The sequence below is a fragment of the Pelmatolapia mariae genome, linkage group LG15 (assembly GCF_036321145.2).
Source record: "Pelmatolapia mariae isolate MD_Pm_ZW linkage group LG15, Pm_UMD_F_2, whole genome shotgun sequence".
NCBI lineage: Eukaryota > Metazoa > Chordata > Actinopteri > Cichliformes > Cichlidae > Pelmatolapia > Pelmatolapia mariae.
The window spans coordinates 7,815,668-7,834,706 of record NC_086240.1 but is presented as its reverse complement, the minus strand read 5'-3'; the positions used below and the strand labels follow the sequence as shown (position 1 = coordinate 7,834,706).

At 39.7% G+C, this 19,039-nt stretch overlaps 1 protein-coding gene across 1 annotated transcript in view; it reads right to left on the bottom strand.

Moving 5' to 3' along the window:
* Positions 1-18,822, bottom strand: part of nbas (NBAS subunit of NRZ tethering complex) — a 176,576-nt gene extending 157,754 nt beyond the window's left edge. Inside the window, exons 1-13 of the mRNA XM_063495518.1 lie at positions 18,728-18,822; positions 18,263-18,314; positions 17,021-17,057; positions 14,847-14,924; positions 14,228-14,275; positions 13,152-13,195; positions 7,254-7,387; positions 5,805-5,938; positions 3,031-3,129; positions 1,333-1,471; positions 1,176-1,241; positions 941-1,069; positions 468-531 (exon numbers count right to left, since the gene is read on the bottom strand). Of these exons, the coding sequence (XP_063351588.1) occupies positions 468-531; positions 941-1,069; positions 1,176-1,241; positions 1,333-1,471; positions 3,031-3,129; positions 5,805-5,938; positions 7,254-7,387; positions 13,152-13,195; positions 14,228-14,275; positions 14,847-14,924; positions 17,021-17,057; positions 18,263-18,314; positions 18,728-18,820 (1,117 nt within the window). The 5' untranslated portion in view covers positions 18,821-18,822. The remainder of the gene's footprint in view (positions 1-467; positions 532-940; positions 1,070-1,175; positions 1,242-1,332; positions 1,472-3,030; positions 3,130-5,804; positions 5,939-7,253; positions 7,388-13,151; positions 13,196-14,227; positions 14,276-14,846; positions 14,925-17,020; positions 17,058-18,262; positions 18,315-18,727) is intronic.
* Positions 18,823-19,039: the final 217 nt, after the last annotated feature.

Genomic DNA, 19,039 nt, shown 5'->3' with positions numbered 1-19,039 from the left:
AAGTTTGCCTGAGCGTGCGTTGTACAGCTTTTGTCATCAGTGGCCCCACTTTCTGGGATCATAGTGTTTCTGAATTACTTTCCTCCTCTAAGATATATTTACACATGTGGACATGTGACATCACTTGTCATGCTTGAGATGAAGTATCACACAGATTATTGCTTACAGAAGCTGTCACAGCTGTCATCACTACTGGCCCAAAACTGTCAAAGCTGCACAAACAGAATATATACACACACACACACACACACACACACACACACACGGGAAACTACACAAGCACAGAAACGCACCCATACACAGCCATGGGCAGCCTTTGCTATCCTTGGCACACACTATATGGTTGTATGTTTAATAACTGTATAATTCAGTGAATAAGGCACGTCAAAGATCATTAAATTGTATCCAGGCTGGACTGCTATGTCAGCAGCCAACTAGGCTGTCTTTCGCCCTTCGGGCCAAACTACCTTTTATTTTCTTCCTTCTCTCCAGCGATGTCTTCCACTCTGGGTTGATCTCCTCAAATCCTGGCTGCGGGGAGGAACGAAGGAATGAAAAAGGGAGGAAAAGAAGAAGAGAGAGCGATGGGAGAAGAAATTAATCTGCTAACCCTGTTTACACTTTTAACACACACACAGACAGAAGCTGTGCCAGCAATGAAGCAGAACATGCATACACGCCGCATAAATCCGCAAAGCATTCTGCAAATATAAGTTCTCCATTTGCCATGTCACTTTCTGCCTGACGGAAGCAGACACACACACATTCACGCAATCTTTCTCACCACACACCTTGGCCAGAAAGAGATTACATTAATACAGTAAGCCAAGCATCTAATGTACAAAATATTCCCATGACACACAAATGGAAGTGCACACAGGTTTACTCTACTTAAGCAAAATCATGGATGCTTTCAATCACAAGTAACTCAGAGGCATACCTGCAGGTCCTGACTCCATGTGGCCCTCTGTTTAAGGGACGGGATGTCCCAGAGAGACAGACGGCCAGAGAAGTGGATGACAGCCAGCAGGGTGCCGTCAGGGCTCAGGCTCATGCGAAAAACACCGTCCTGACCAATGAAGACACACACATCACATTAAAGAGAATATTCACCAGCTTCCACAATTTACGCTTAATTCTCAATCAGGCAGAGGGACAGAGGAGGGCAGCCCTACCTTTTCGTCTCCTTGTCTGGAAAAGAGTCTAAAACTGGGAATCCTGAAGAAACCTCTTTTCTGATTCTAACACAAACAGAATATGTAATGTGTTACATACTGCATAAATATATCTATTTTTTTGCATAAACACGTGTGTGCATGTGTGACTCCTTGCCATGCTGACATCGTCCTCATAGCTGGTGACCTGCTTGTAGTGTGGTGAGCCAGAAAGAGCCCTCCAGGCTGTGATGCCACAGCAAGAGGCCTTGGATGCACTGTCATCGCCTGATTCACAGCCGCCTACAAGCAGCAATCTGAAAAACAGGAACACACACACATTTGTGGATACCACCTTCGCGACTGTGCCCCAAAAGTTCAAATTAAACTGCATATCAAGGATTTAAAGTTAAAATTGTCACTGTGAAGCTATCCTCAGCCTGGGTTAAAGCCAAGGGATCAGTGAAAATTCACACTATAAAAGCACCATTTAGCAAACCGGGGGATATCAGTTTTATTTATCGGATAAAAGTCCGACTGGAATCAATGGGTCAGTAGTTAAGACAAGCAACACCACAGTGATAGTGGCTCTCTCTTTGCAGTGAGAAGAGCCTGATACAATACTGATCAGGAACTCAGAGATAGGCGTGAATGGTCAGCTCAACACTGCCCCCTGGTGCACAGAAATAGACTGTTTTGCTGGAGCTGAGATCTCACAGATGAGTTTGCAAACTGGCAGATAGGAAAAAGTGTGCAAAACCTCCAATATGATTTCCTTCTATACTCTGATTTCTTGTTTCATGAAAACGGATTCAGCCAGACTCTTGTCCCTCTGATGCACATTCTCTAATACTACTCACTCAAATGTGTGCCCGCATTACAAAATAAATTATGCACCATTTTCATAATTACACTCAGTTTTTGAAATATTTTCTCTTTTACCCAGTTTATCACCTTTTTCTCCTTCTTCCCTTCCTTATCTATCATATTCTCTCTGATGCTAACCCAGTTCCCGCATGGGAATTATTAAAGTTTTATCGCATCTATCAATTGGCAAAACACTAGACAGTAGCTGCCAAAATCCATTAAGCTGCCAAACTAAATCTGGTTTGTGCAGAATGGGTGCCGTTGTGAGAACAGTAAGGTCACGGATATAAGCCAGACTTTTGAATTCTAGCAGTGAAAAAGGCCACATTTGCTGGGCTGCCACAGGAAATTCCTGCAGGTACTACATTAAAGTGATTGGTTAATTTATCCCTGAGCAACCCCTTGGACCTATTCCATAGAGTAACATCTTCTGCCTGTGCAGAATATACATATGAGTGTGTGTTTCTGTACAAGAATGTTTTATTTATTGGACTTCCCAAGTGATAATCTATTTTATACATTCTATTGTATATCTTTCTGCAAAGCAACCTTTTGTAAAGTAAAATAAAAGTTTGTTTAATGCAGTAAACACATCTAGTTCCAGCTCACTGATCAATATAATACATATTTAGGAGCATATTGACGACGGCCCAAGATATCAAATGATGAAAGGCTTTGAAATCATTCTGCATCGCATGGTCGGCAGTGGGTTTCAACATAAAAATTGATTCAAGGGATTTATGAGGATGTCTGTAGATGTCTGAATATAAATCTATGAAAAACACTCTTGATGAAACGCGGCTCTAATAGAAGTGGGCTTGAATGGCAGAGGCCACAAGAAGAATAAAATGTCTAAGGGTGTCAAGTCAAGGCTATGGGCAATAATTAGGGTGCCAATGATAAATTAAAAGCTCAAAGCTTTTCTTTTTTCTTTATCAAAATACTTATTATTTCAACTTTATTCAACAGGATATCTGGGCTGACGGGGTGTTGGCAACATTTAACATACCGGTGGCCAGGGTGGTAAATTGCTGAGGTGATCCCATGGGAGTAATGGGAGGAAAAACTGAAGCTGTGGTTCTCCTGAAAGTTCTGATTGGTTCCCATGCTGAAACAGAGAGGGTGACACAGAGCGACAGAGATGATATTAAAATAGAAAGTTGCCTATAATTGAACTCTGGCACATAAACAATCAAAACACCAGTGTTCATGTGGAAAGTGTTAATGATGCGACAAAGCTGTTTTGAGGAAGATGACAGAGCAATTTCTCTCCCAGCTGCAATTAAAATGAGACATGGCAAAATAAATAATCTAATTTAAGTGGGCAATCTAAATTAGATTGGTGCTAGAGGGGATGACGTGTAATTTGTGTTTGGATATCTCGCTGGGGAAATGTTTCCTCTCAGTGTACATTGTATGGAGAGAAAGAGACGATGAAAGGTAGGAAGGGAAAGAAAGGGAGAACGAGGGAAATAGCCGAGGGATATGCACAATTCCTAGACTTTGGCTTCCTCTACATATGCACGTCTTCATACCACAGTAAAGCATGCATGTGAAGACATACATGTATGCACAAAAGCACAACTTGCATAAACCTAAACCTAACATAAACCCATGTCTGCATCTGAAAATTTGATGATTTCAGTATTTAATAAGGGACTTGGTTTTTAATGTTGTCCCCATAAGGAAGACACGTCCCTATATTGTGATGATGAAAACAAATAAGGTCCCCACAACATCAGTAATACTTGAACCAATCACACACACACACACACACACACACACACACACACACACACACACACACACACACAGAAAAGAAATGCTGGCACAGTGTAAGAGGGTGAGAGAGGTGACTTATTGTCAAACCTCAGCTATAATTCTGAAATTCTAATTTAAACTGTTTGAGCGACAATATTGGAATGCAGTCATATGAAGAGGAAGAGTGAGTATAAGCTTAAAAACACTTTCAGAGGAAATCTGGTGCAAATGTCTCCCACATCTTAATTACCTCCCCTCTCCCTCTTTCTCTCCTTCTCTAGCTCTCTCGCTCTCTCTCTCTCTCTCTCTCTCACACACACACACACACACACACACACACACACACACACACACACACACACACACACACACACACACACACACACACACACACACACAGACTAACAGTTTGGATGTTTCAAAAGCATCCAACACCATTTATCTGCCTCTAATAGAAAAATAAATCAGCTTTTCCCCCGTCTTATTAGCAAACACCGCTATACACGCTCAAAGCCGTCTTATCAAGATTCAACACACATTAAAACTTTCACCCTATGTCTTGGAGAGCCAGCACATTAACAAACAAGATCGAGGGGGGGGAGAAACCCCTGAAATAATGCAACAGTGATAATGTTAAAAGGAAGGTGTGCACAGCTATTAGGAAAACACATAGCTATTAGAATGTCATTTATCAAGTTTTCAAAATGCCCATTTGCATGAGGAGTGGCAAGAAAAGGGAAATTGTATTAAAATGTTCAAGTATAGTAAGATACGCAGTATTAAGCCACACCACAAAAAGCTTTAAAAAAAAATTAAAAAAAATAGTGAAATAATAAGAATGAATAAATACTAGAATGCATGCATTTAGATCATACAGTAACAAAGCAGAAAAGGTCTCCTTGTCTAAGAGAGTTGTTAGCTTGAAAAAATGCAATGAAATTAGATAGCAATAAACAATAAGCAGGCACTTGAAACTGGAAATGCACCGACATCTCTAATTGGGAGGTGTTAATGATAACTGACAATTATCTGTTTGCTGTGAATGATCTTGATCACATCAATTTGCAATTATCATTCAGCACACTGTATGGTTCTAAAGTGTAAAGCTGTGGCAGCGCAGTGAAGAAAAGGCTCATTTATGCAGGTTTATTGTGTTGTGACTGTTCAACAACAGAATCTCTAACTGACATATTGCACATATGGTTAATAAGCATCATCATCACTCTGAAACGGTGACCTGGCCTATTGCGAAATTACAGTGACACAAACACACAGAGAGGTTGGGAGCAAAAATGTAGAGGAAGAAATTGCCACTTAAGCCCTTAGTCCACCACATACTCCATATTACACATTCAGTAATATTCCATTTTTTGAACAAAATACAGTTATTGTCATGACTTACTGCTCAGTGATACATAGGAATGAAACACAGACAGTGAGACGAATTAAAAAGTCAGACAAAGAGATGAGTACATAAAAAGTGATAATTGAAATTTAAGTGGTGAGAGCAGGTGAAGTGTAATGCGAAGAGTAAGTAATGAAAGGCCTTCTAATGGGTCAAAGGTGTTGTGCAAGTCATAAAATCAAAGTGTGGCCCTGCCTAATGGAAAAAGGAAGCCTTTGAAAATACAGTCCATGCGTTTAAATCAAAGTATAACACTGCAGCCCAGAAAACATGCATAAAGACAAACATGAAACACATTATCCAATTACATTGTTGTGCTTACGCAAGACCACCATAGAGGTCCATAACCATTTTCCAGAAGTCATAATGTGTGCATGTACAGTAGAAGTATAGCATGGCGCAAAAAGATTTTTTAAATTTTAAACTCTTTTCAAACACTTTTTACTGTGTGCGAGTGGTTGTTTGTGTGGCTTTTTTGACTAGTGAAGGTTCTCTCTGCATTCTTTAAATTGCACTTTTAAAGGTGTGAATTGTTTATTCTACTAAATAATTTAGGTGTGGCTAATAAGAAACACAGTCATTCTTAGAGGTTTAAATCCAGCATTTTTGTCTCTCACCTGACTAGATAGCTTTTGAGGTTGCCACCATATGTGATCACGAGGAGCTCGGCTGACCACTGAGCACTAGCTGTATACTCCAGGAAGATCAGGCCTGCCACTGCACAACTGAAATCCCCGGGGAAACTCGCCACCTGGATTTAAAAAGCAAGAAAACAAAGAAGAATCACTGACATGCTATCAAAAGACATCAAAATATGTAAAATTTGCTTAATTGCTAGTATTGATTTTTGTGCCCTCACAAATTTTTTCTTTTCACTTGTTTTTTTGTTTTGTTTTGTTTTTTTTACAAACAACTAAAGTTACATCACACAAGCTGCATTTCCCAAAGGAAAAAAAAAACAGGCAAAAGACAGTAATGAAACAGGGAATGAAAAACAATAGAAGCAGAAGAGAGACAAAAGCTGAGTGTCGTGGGGGAAAAAGGGAAGAAACTGTCATTGTTTTCATACACGCGCACACTTTCTGTCAAATTGACTTTTTTATCATCCCTTCCAGAAATAGCAGTAAGTCGCCACTGTGTGAACTTAACAGTGACAAACAAGGGGAACAGTACAAAGTACAGAAGAGGGAGGGTTCTGATGCAAGTGTGCAAGCACAAAGCAGAGATGCACTAAAGGAATGAGGATCACAGGCTTTGAAAGATGAGTGCGTGGCTAGGGAGAAGACGGGCGTCTGCGCTCGCCATCTCTGACAGGGCGGATAGAGAAATTGAAAGGAACGATGGACAGAAACAGAAGAATGATAATATGCAGCACACAGAGGGCATTAAACTGAGGGAGGAATGGCACATGGACTTGAAAGTGCAGGGAGAGGTACTAAGAGAGACACATGCAAGGATGACAGAGGAGAGAAATACAGGAGGTTCTGGGGGAGACAGAGAGAAGCTATCATGAAAAATTAAGGAGGGAAGGTGATGAAGATGGGGGGAGAAATAGGACACAATGGAGAAGAAGACACAGAGAGTGAATTAGAAAGCAGAAATGACAGGCAAAGAGAGCACAGAGTGTGTCTGACAAGGAGACATTTTCTTCAAAAGTGACAGACAGCTCAAAGTGCCCAGCAAAATGTGTGCTGCACTGAAACAGCACAGCTCAGCCCATCTCTGGAGGTATGATTACGGGCCTGAATCCTCCTGCAGCCAGAAGTAGCACCAAATCTCCCGTAGCGTTCTATCATTTTGTCAGAATAAGAAACTATTTTCCAAAACTCAAAACTGATGCTTTCCTCCATATATCATACCACAAATGCATTCAGTGATATAAGATATAACATACTGTAGCTGAAGCGATCATCTGAGAAAATAGAGGAAACTATGGAGATGGGAATCATGGAATAACTCTGACTAAGAGTTGATCAAAGAGGGGGGATCAAGCTAAGAACAGGAAGCTGCTGTTTTTTACTTAGACTAAGCACAAACACAGCTTGAAACATGGAAAAAACTGTTACCGGCGGAATGACGAAGAGTTCGCTGCCCACGAGGTCAAAAAGGCGCACGGTGCCAGTGCTGTCAGCGTAGGCCAGCAGAGTGCAGTCATAGCTCCACGCCACCCTTCGCCACTGGGGATTTGGGTCCTTCGGCACTGTAGCAGGTGATGAAACAGAACGTAAAACAGAAAGGAAGAATGACAAGACGTTCAAGGAACCAAGGATTACAAATTAAGTCAGATGAGAAACTCTGCGAATAATCCCTTGTGAGCCGAAGTGTGCTGATGATGAATATGGATGAGAGGAGTCGGATAAGGCTAATGCGACACATCAACACAATGTGCGCAAGGTCCGATCCTGATCATCTATGAAGGTTAGTCAAATGTAAAACCTCAGTAATTGTCTATCAAAGACATGCACACACACTTTCACACAAACACACACACGTATTGGGAGATGAGGATAAAGGTAGAGCCAGAGAGAAAGGTGGGGCGGAGAACGGAGACCATAAATTGAACTTTTATTGAAGTATAGACTACGCTTTAGCAATCTGCTGGCTCAGCTGTGCTGTGAGTGTAACCATATCGCTGTGATGAAGCACATCCGTGCCTGCTGGCATTTTCTCAAGGCTTCGCTGTCATCCTTCCCTCTGATAGAAGAGCCTGGGCAGTCTGACAGGCCTCTGATCCTGAGCCGGTTTTGAATACCTGATCGCCACATTAAACAGTATGGAGGGGTTGGGTGGGTAAATGGGCGAAGACTTGTGCAAACATGAGCACAAACTCAGCAGAATAATCATTCAGGCTTTAAACTAGATGCAACTTTTAGCGCAGTCTCAGATTTTTGCAGTTGGAGAACAGTGTGAAACATAATATGATACCACGGGTGCTGTGTCTAAGCAATAAATTTCTAAAAAGGAAGTTATGTTTTTGTTGATATCACATAACAGCGCTATTGGCGTTTTCCTGTACTGAATTTCTTGGCTGCGGAGTGCTGCTGCAACCCCTGGTGGGCAATACTGCAAACTAATGGAGGCGTTGGATATTGTATGACTAGAATTTTAAATGAAGAACAAAGGGAAGAAGTGGGAGGCGAGACAGACAAAGAGAGAGAGGGAAAATGAGAGAAAGGGGGGCACCGAGCGAGAAAGAGAGGGGGAAACAATGAATCCGACACACTGAGAGACACAATAGCTCCCCAGATTTGAAGGCCTAAGTATCAGAGCGTACCTTAGGAAGGAAGTGCGCGATTTAACACACCTTTGAGACTCTCAGCTTAGGAGCAGACAAGAACATGTAGCCGTTATGAAAACCATAAGTACCAAGTGCCTCCGCTACTCTTTTCTAGTTTTCTTTTACTCTTTTTTGCTCCATATTTCAATCTTTTTTTCTTTCTTTTTTTTTTTTTTTAAATTTCCCTCTCACACTGCCTCTCTTGCCATCTTGTCTCCCATTATGAATTGTACACAGTATGTTGTTCTGCAGTTGAGAGGGCTCCATTTCCACATAGATGGCTTTTTTGGGGAGCTGGAAAATTGGATGCTACTGTCTTTTTTTTCCTAGTGATGGCAGATGCTGAAGTTGAGGAGAATTACACCCAATGACCCAACAGAAGCCTTCCATCTAAAGCCTTGCAGATGCATTTATCAGAACTCAACTCTTATGAATTATGTACACAGGTGAGAGACAACTCCGCTGAAACGGAAGCAAGCAATGAGGACGAGTTGAAGAGGGGGTTGGGGACTGGAGTGGCAGAGTGATACACAGGTGTGGACGCATTGAAACGAACACACAAAAACGACTGCACAAGAAAAAGAAAAGCCGGTAAAGCACACACCACACACACATACACTTATCCATTAAACGCAAATGCCATTAAAGGCAGGATCACAGTGAAATCCATTAGGACAAATCTCCGTGAATGAAATGAAGTAAAAGAAAATTGGAGGGAAAAAAAGCGATGAAATGGATTGAAAAAGAGTAGGGAGGCTAAGGTTTACACAGGCCCAGGGGCTACTGTTATCCACACTTTGAACCATTAACGGCCCACAATGACAACTAGCCAGAGCAGAACAAATATAGACACAATGCAGACTGAGAAGGTGCGGCAGAGATAACAAAAACAAAAATAAAACATGAAAAACTAGGGAAAAAGAAAATATGGGCACAAAACTGGAATTCAATACATGTTGTGATTTGTTTGCAGTTTTTAAACACAGCTATAGGTCCAAAAAAATAAATAAATCATTGGCCATTTTGTTAGGTATACCTGTTGAACTGCTTGTTAACGTAAATATCTTATAAACCATAAATCACATGGTAGCAACTGAATGCATTGAGGTACGTTAACATGGTCAAGAGACCTGCTGAAGTTTAAATCAAACATCAGAAAGGGGAGGAAAGGCGATTTAAGTGACTCTGAATGTGGCTTAGTTGTTGGTGCCAGATTGGCCGGTCTTAGTATTTCATAAATTGCTTATCTGCGTGAATTTTCCTGGATACATCCACATTGGGATGGTAGGGTCAGAAATTGACGTAAACAACGTCAAAGCATGGATCTATCTCACTTTGTGTCAACAGTTAACACTGGTGGTGGTGATTCTTGGCACACTTTGGTCCCCCCATCGTTTAAATACCGCAGCATATCCAAGCATTATTCCTAACCATCCCTTTATGACCACACTCTACTACTTCTGATGCCTGTTGTCACAAAGCTCAAATGCCCTCCACAGTCACCAGATCTCATCTCAATAGAGCTCCTTTGGGATGAACATGTGCAGCCCACCAATCTGCAGCAACTGTGTGATTGCTATCATGTCAATATGGACCAAAGTCTCTGAGGAATGTTTCCAGCACCTTGTTGAATCAAGGCAGTTCTGAAGGAAAATTACCAGCAAGCTGTACCTAACAAAGTGAAAGATAAGCGTACACACTCATGACCAATGCCTTCTTGTTTGTAATGCCTAGAAATATCACAAACATAAAGGACGGCAAAGGGAGTCCGGTGGCGACACTTCTCATATTTGAATTGACGCCAGTGTTGTCAATTTATTGTTCAGACACTTTTAGAAGCCATAGTAACCATCCCATTATATTGCCTGGTATTCTAACAGAACTGCCTGGATTTACCCCCTCCTGACAGCTTCTGTCAGAAAGAGAACCTGGTTTAAGACGAGGGTGTTTGATTGGCTTGAGCTCAATTCTACTGCAGTTGCAACAGGCACTGAAAGGTTTGTGATCAGCATGAGCAGTGGGAACAGCAGTGGGTTCCCAGGGGAAACATGCCAGCATTGCAGCAAATGCAGACTAAATCCATCTTTTATGTATGAAATTGAACTGCAAGCAGATGGGCTACAGCAGCCAGAAAATAAAAAAAAAAATCCACCCCACACCGGGTGCCACTCCTTTCAGCTACAGACAGAAAACTGAGGCTGAATGCAACAAAGAGCTAAGGCAGTTCTGAAGGCAAAAAGCGGGCACTAGCAAGGTGGACCTGTTGAAGTGGTCGCTGAGTGGACCTACAGGTCTTATATATGTAAGCATTTTATAAGCCAAGTTCGATTTCACAGTCTTAAAGTGCACTCTCTTCACAGGCAGACTATATAGTGCCCTGTCCAAAATAGGAGAAGTAGATCATGAGTCCGGGCCAGGGATGGCTGAACTTTCAGAGTAAAATACTTAGATATACCACCTTAAAATGTAGTATTATTCAGTAGCTTATCAGATCAAAATTATTACACTTATGTAGGAATCGGTGTTGAGTAAGGTAATTATGAACCAAGTGGTCCATTAGTGCTGGGGTTGGATTATATCTGGATTTGTTACACAACACCATAACCACTGTAACCACCTAAATAAAAAACAACAAAAAATAAACAAACTATAAATATAAAACATCTAAATCTGTCTAACTGCATTTCAAGACACTTCAGCATTATATGTTTTAAACGTCTGAGCTCACAGAAAGTTGGGGCTTACCTATGTTCAGATACGGCAATAAAACTAACACAGCACACAATTTCATCGTCTAATTAAGACTAACTGCTTTTATCTGTCACAACAAGGCTGCGTTTAATGAGTGATCATGTAGACACCGAGGTGATTATCCCCGATGCTGTTCACGTGTGTCTCTCACACAGTCTCACACACACTCCAAGCTCAGAGCAGACGTTAAGAAGCACAACAAATATTGTGCATAACATAATGTTCAATTTACATACAGTGAATTTAGAACTGCAGCTTAAGAGTCAACCTCAATCACAGAGTGGACTTTTGATAGCTGCAGATGGAAAGATGACAGACGAAGCAGCTCCGATTCCTTTGTTTCCCTGCTCTCATTCACAGCAGATTCATAACAGCAGTTTACTCTGCAGTGATCCACAGACGCCAATGAATCGACACAGTTCAACGTCATCACAGTACTCTAATTTATGCATCTATAAAATCTGACACTCTGCCCTGAAGGATTGTGTGGGATCATTTGTAGAAACGAGTCTCCAAATTAAGGACTGCTGATCCAAATACATAATTTCTTCTAATTATTCAGGGGATGTAAATCAGTTTTAATACTTACAGCGTTTACAGTTATTGCTTTTAACATCAACTTGATTTTATGAGGTTTTGTATACACATGCTACGGTTCTAAATAATACTAAAAACAGCTATATTTACACTGTAAATATACAGTGCTTATTATTTAGCCACACTGGCTGTATTCTACTAGTGTAATGCCTGCTGTCAGAGGCATACTGACATCAGAGGTGGATGCCACAGTAGCTATTTGGTGGATTCCTAATCCTAAAACAGTATAGCTAGGATATTTAATATGTCCAGTAACTTGAAACCAACAGTATGTTCAGGGTCATTGGGAGGCTGGAGTGTATTCCAGCTATCATGGGGCAGCAGACTGGACAGGTTGTCAGTCAGCTGCAAGGCTTGTGATGTGTATACCATTTCTAAGACACAATCAGAATCCTGAGTATTTGTGCAATAACAATTTTTGCAATTTTGCCTTTGTACAACACTACAGTGTATTTTAACTCAAACAAACTGCAGCCTTTCAGCTTTAACTGAAGGAGGATTATAAAAGTATTGCATTAACTGAATTGCAGCCAGCAGTTTCATGTCCAGGTGAGGCCTGTTCCCTTGTTATGCTGTGAAATATTAAGCAAATAAAAAGTCTGGAGTTGATTCAAGATTTTTTATGCTTTGCTCAGATTCAGGCAAATGCATTCACTTATTAAACTTGTATTTCATAGCTGTTCAACTCTCAACATGAGGTCCAAAGGGATGTTGATGCAAATTAAGGACGCCATTATTAAGCTGAAAACACAAAATAAACCTACATTATTAAAAACTAGCACCAAAAGGGCTCATAAACCACAGAAGAACCAAAGCAGATGTTCACCAACTCTTTCCTTCTGGCATTTATTATGACCAAGAGATAAAAAATTAAAGAAAAGAAGAGGTAGGAGAGTGTTGATGGTGCATAGTTTATCCACCAGAGACCTTAAAAAGGTTTTCTATTTCCAAGTCAGTCACCTGCGCTTAGACTAACAGAACAATAAATACAAAATAAAACAACAATAAAGCAACTAAAGGTTGGATTTTTAGGTTCTAGACTTTAAGGCATTAACACAGTAAAATTGTATTCTTTTCTATTCATATCTGTGTAATTAGAGCAGTTCAGTACATGGTATATGAACACACACACACAAACCAGTTATCTCTTAAATAAACTTAAAGCATCTGACATATCACATAAAGGAGTACAAGGGCACACACACTGTACTCTACAACAGTAACCCCCATCATCATTTATAAAACAAACGGAGTGCTTAGTGAAGTGAGTTATGGCAATTTAGTCGTCATTTACCATGAACAAGAATGTGACTGATAATACACAGGGACAAGGTCTTACCCTGGCACTTCCCAATGAGTGAGCCAAAGTCATCTCTCACAGACCTGAGGAGGAAACGTGCACACACAGAAAAAAAAGTAAGGAGAGGTGGCACTGAGAGACATTGATACACTTCTTCCTCATATGGAACTGGTATAAGTTGGGTTATAACAGCCACTGACGGCCTGCCAACTAAAGTAGCTCAATAGATCAAGCAGACAAGTGGGGGTAGGCAGCGTTTCGACAGACTCTTAAAGGAGCTCAGGGGATAAGGCCTTGAGCTGACTTAACACCCACTCACACAACTCAATTAATGCCATGAAGCGCAGCTATAAAACGTTGTGATTAAACAACAGCAGTGTGAAAAAAGGACAAAAGAGTAGCCCACACTATCAAGCAGAGGCAAAAGTGAAGAGACCTGACTGCTCTTGATCATAAAAGGTCAACTACATTTAAATTTGAGCATACTGAGAAACAGAAACATTCAGCTTTTTCATATTGTTCCATGTATGAAACCGCCTTCCAATTACACAAAGGGTCACGTGGAGAAACCCTTTACAATGAGTGTACCATTAGTCTCCAGAGAGTAAGACATCCTAATATATCTAGTTCACGGCTATAGATTTTCATTTTGAAATTTTGCTCATTTTAAAGCACTACATTATGTCAGTGAAGCACACTGCTGACTGAGTGCATTTTTTCTGCGCACAGGGAAATTGGATTTATGTCAGGAAATAATTACAAGCACTGAAAAAGAACACACAGATATTCATGCGTGTGTATGTTTTGATCGCTTTCTTTATACACCCACAAATGAAAAGGGAAGCATTGGTGTTTTCACTGTTAGCTTGAATTTTTTCAGATGAGTGCTACAAAAGTACGCCAAACTGATTCAAATATTTTCCTGTGATGGATTACACTCTTACTGACTGTACTGATGCTCGAAACACAGTTTTCATCTTTTAAATGCAAGCTGACATTGGACTTCTTTGTTAAAGGGAGATGTGATAAATCACCCCCTTAATTAAGACTATCACTCACACACACACAAACACACGCACACAGCCTCAAAGAGAGAGACAGAGTTCAGTAATTACCTAATTTCCACACACTGATCTTGAACCACTGCCAACAATTTGCCATTGCTGTGGAGTAAAACAAGAGAATGGGTCAGGAATCACCGAAAAAAAATCAAAGAGAACAGAAGAAAAGCAGAAGAGCAAAGAAAGAAAGACATAAATAGATGTTATTGTCTATAATATAAATCAAAATTAGATGAAGACCCTCAAGAGTGAAAAGATTATGTGTGGGATTGTGTGTGGGGGGGCTTGAAATGATAAAGACGGGAATAAATGTCCAGGTTGGACTGCTGAAAGAGAGAAGGAACAGTAATAATCGGGAGCATTAAGCGTAGCAAAAAGAGTTTCAGAGGAAATGAAATGAGAGAGAAAAGATATAGGGGCAGACAGAAATCAGCCACATCAAACTAATGGACATCTGCAGCATCGTTTGACCGCGCTTCTCACTGTCTCGGATGGTGGAATCGATAGTCAATTAAAAACTGCCTTTCTACTTGGTTTGTCTGTTGTAATGAGTGCAATTAAATGATTGGCTGAGGGGATAGGCAAGGGGAGAGAGAGAAAGACTTAGTGTGTGTCAGCAACAAAGTAGCTCACATTCAGGTATTGATTACGAGCGTGTGTGTTTTTGTTGCACCTTGCAAGCACCAGCTGCCAGTTGATCTGCTTGTTTGCCAGGCGGACAAGACCGAGAGGCAGGGATGAGCTGGAGGGGCTGAGAAACACAAGGTCAAATAAACAAGAAGAAGAAAACAAATTATAACAGGTTAACCATTAATCAGTAGGTACATTAACAGAGTACTATAACTACAAGTTCTAGTGCATAAAAATTATATTACAAGTGATTTTATATAGGTTTTATATAGGTTATTATGGTTGGCTTGGAGCTCTGGACAGCTTTAGCTTTACCTACTTTGCCTTTGTTAAAGTCTTTAAAAAGTTCATATTCAGTTGGATGAGAGTGATTTAAATTATATATTATGAACATTTTCATAATCGTCCTGGCCACAGTTTACTTTGTCTTCACTCACAGTGAGGAGCTTTCTTGATAATGCTACAGTTTTAAACTGGTCCTTTGAATAGACACAACAACGGTTCATCCCTTTAGTAAGGAGCCTTTTCTATGCTTGAATGACTCAAAGGTCAGCGTTAAGTGACTTAACAAATGCAAAAACATTCTTATGAAATCAAACAGGTACAATGAGTGGAGAGAAAATTAGGGGGGTATTGGGGGGGTTCATTCATAATTTATATAGATTTTTTTCCTCTCTGTACAGCCTTGTTTTTGAATACAGTAGTTAGCAACATTAGCCACAGCACATATGTTTTCTACAATTGTTAAACACAAATATAAATATGTGTAAAAGTGTTTTCGGCTGAACACGTTCCCCCATTCAACAAATGCAAATAGCACAGCATGTGGACAACAGCCTGATTCTATCAAACACAATTGCTAATACGTTCTCATCCACAGAAAGAGAAGGGGAACTGGGACATAAACATGGCTGGAGGAGTTCTTAAATATTTAATAAGGTTATTGATGTTGCCAGCGAACCACCCGCTGAGAGGATAAGCAGGCCTTGGTGCTAGAGAATTACAGAATCTACCGCAGGAAAAATTGTTGCGTGTGTTAGCGCGATATATTGGGAGAGTGTGAGAAGAATATTTTCAGACTGCTGTAACATTTACCTACAAAACATGTGGGTCAATATGAAGCTACTTTTGGCTGCTCTCTTTTCACAACAGCGGGTAAATTAGTTGACCAGGTTGTGGGCTAAATTTGAGTCTTTCCCAGACTGATTCTGGACCCCAGGCCTCATGTTTGACACCCCTGACCTAAGCCCATGACTGACTTGTGTTAAGCGTTGCAGTAAGCTGTCATCTTAGTTGGCAATATAATGTACTATAGCACTATAAATATATATTCAAGATACACACCTAAAAGCAAAAAAATGAATTTTTATTGCCCTTTATAATTAAACATTTAAGATGGCAGACGGTATAGCATATATGCATGGGCAACATTTTTTCAGAGGCACATACTGATTAAAACAGTAATCAAACGTCCACATTTTGAACATCTCATTTGAAACATGAAGTACATTGTAACAAATTCTGATAAATTTGATATTTTTTTTAAGACATAGCAGACAAGAAAGGGGCCTTATTTCAAATACCAAGAACTTTCTGTTTGAAATTTTTTGACTTTATGTCAATATAATGTTAACGGCTGTATTGTCATTTAGCTTTACTATGTTATTATGAATTATTTAAAAATCACAATAATTAATAATATAATTTATTTTTCACCTATAATAAAACTAAAACTATGTCATTTTTTAAATCTGCATTGCAAAGTTACATCTGTTGATCTACAATGTCTCAAAGTAAAAGAGTTGACACTATTCCTTTTACAGTTCAGTAGCACTGTTAGTGCTGCAGCTTATCACGTCACTTAAAAAGCAGCAATGAAGTGTGTGTGTTAAGTTTAGCGCATTTAATACTCAAATATTTTTACCAAGACAGAAAAAAAATCTGAATAAAGTTCTTGTCACCATGTACATCACATTACTAAAAGTCTTCCCGACACAAGATTTTCATAGTCAAAGCCAAAGAAAAACGATCACATTACTTCATCCATAAGGTTTGAGATTGTTATCAAATATGTAATGCGTATCTGTAAAAATCGGATTAATATTAAGCACTAGGAGTCACAGCTTTATGCAGCATGTTTGTTGTTTACACTGGTGAAATAACAGCAAGTCATGCCTGGAGCAGACAGCAATCCTTTTTAAAATAATAATGACTTACCTGTACCACAAATAGTGAAGGATCAAGCGGAACGGGCCTGTAAGAAATGTATGACAGGTAGTTATTAATAAATGTCTGATCACGTAAAGTTTAGTTTTTTCTCTTTGTTTCATCGTTACTGATTTTACTTGCTTTTTGTTTTTTTTAAACGCACTTCTGGTGCAAACTATTGAGATCTTAGCACACGTGGCCATATGTTATCAGCCTTAAAATTTACACTAATGCTATCATATGCTTGTAATTTAAGACTCTGGGCCACAAGCACAGACTCAGCTTTATTTCATTCACATCCAAACTGAAGCAAGCGGTTTTCCTCATTTAAAAGGAGGCAACGGTAAAGGGACATGGCTCAAAGAGAATGATGTTAAAAATGATGCCTTATCAGTAAAATTTTGATGTTTATTAAATACGTTTTTTTTAAGAATAGTGTTGTAGGCTAGCATTTTATTCTTTTTTATAGCATTCTGTTATTCAACAATGACTACAATTGCAGAAATGTGAATGGCTTGTTTATTTGATTTTTATTGACTATTTGGAACAATTTGGAGATTCAGATTACCCTGGAGATTGTTTTTCTGGTGTTGTGGGAGGAATCCTGAAAATCCTGGGAAAAACTGATATAAACATTGGCGAGAACAGAGAACTCCACACACAATCGCTCAATTGCACAGCTTAAAGTAACAGCTGAGATCTGGACAACACTGGTCTCAGTCTCAGAGATTAAGCCAAACAGGATCAATGTTTCTGGAAGCATTTACTTTAGAATATGAAGAAAACCTGTCATCTATAACACACTCTGGCAACATTTCATGATATGATATGATATGATATGATACGATCATTTTTGAATGAGGAAAGTAGACTGTTCACAGATTCTGTTTAATTTGCAGTTTCAATAAATCACAGCACCTGTTTTCCATTTTCCTAATATGAAAATAGATGAACTCTAGATGAGCTCATGAATCAAGACTTTTGCACAGTACTGTATGCTGGATGGACTTTAATATCTAAGTAAGAAGATTGCATGTCTTCCAGCCTCTATGAACTCCATACTGTATTCTGGTGTCATAAATGGCAGAACATCAAACAAAATACATATAAAGATTGGCGTGGTGGACTGTTGGTAAGTTTATTGATAATTTTAGAATAGCTACAATCATTGTGAGAATGTAACTGCTTCGGGCAAGTGCTGTATATATGCATGGATATTATCACACCATGGCAACGAAAATCAGAACTTACCTGTCACAGCTTTTGCAATTAGAGAGGTGCTGTACTCCTTGTTGCCTCGCAACTGCAATGTAAAATAGTAACAGATGAGCTGCGATGATCATTTTTTGATACTGATTTTCCAATTTCATTAATGAGTTTTAATGAAACCTAGTGATAGGTCGTTTCTCTGACAGAGCAGATTTTTGATTTTAGATCATTATAAAAGCTGCAGGTAAATGAAACGTATGCAGGACACTAGTGCTAAATGAGCATTCGCTGCTCTGCTGTGTGATGTATGATGTGTGACGGGAAGGTGAAACTTTGTTTATCAAGACAACCAACTGCAACTTATCCTGTATTTGTGCTACGTGGCTCTGCGCGGCTGACCCCACGAAACTCAAGGCGGTTGTCTTTCGCTGGTCATTTCTACAGATAGCTGCTCACCACAAGAGCTACGCCGTGAATAAAAAAACCGCAAAAGTGAAAGCTACCAACCTGAGTGTCCGTCTCTGGTGGCCATTCAGTAATAACCAGTAAATCGTATAAAATGTTTTCTTCTTCGCCCTCAATTAAGCTTTCTTCGGCCATGTTTACAGCTGTCAGAAATCTACGGCGACAAGCAGGGACAAACTATAAAGAAACGCGTTTGTAACTGAACTGTTGCTAACCGTCTATAAAAGTGGTTTTTTGATTTTATTTGGCCTATTATAAATGTTAATATTAGATTTTGTATCTCAAGTCCACAAGCGACCTTTTTTCTCAAATCCCCGCTTTATTTTTACGGACTTTTTCACTATCCGGAACTAA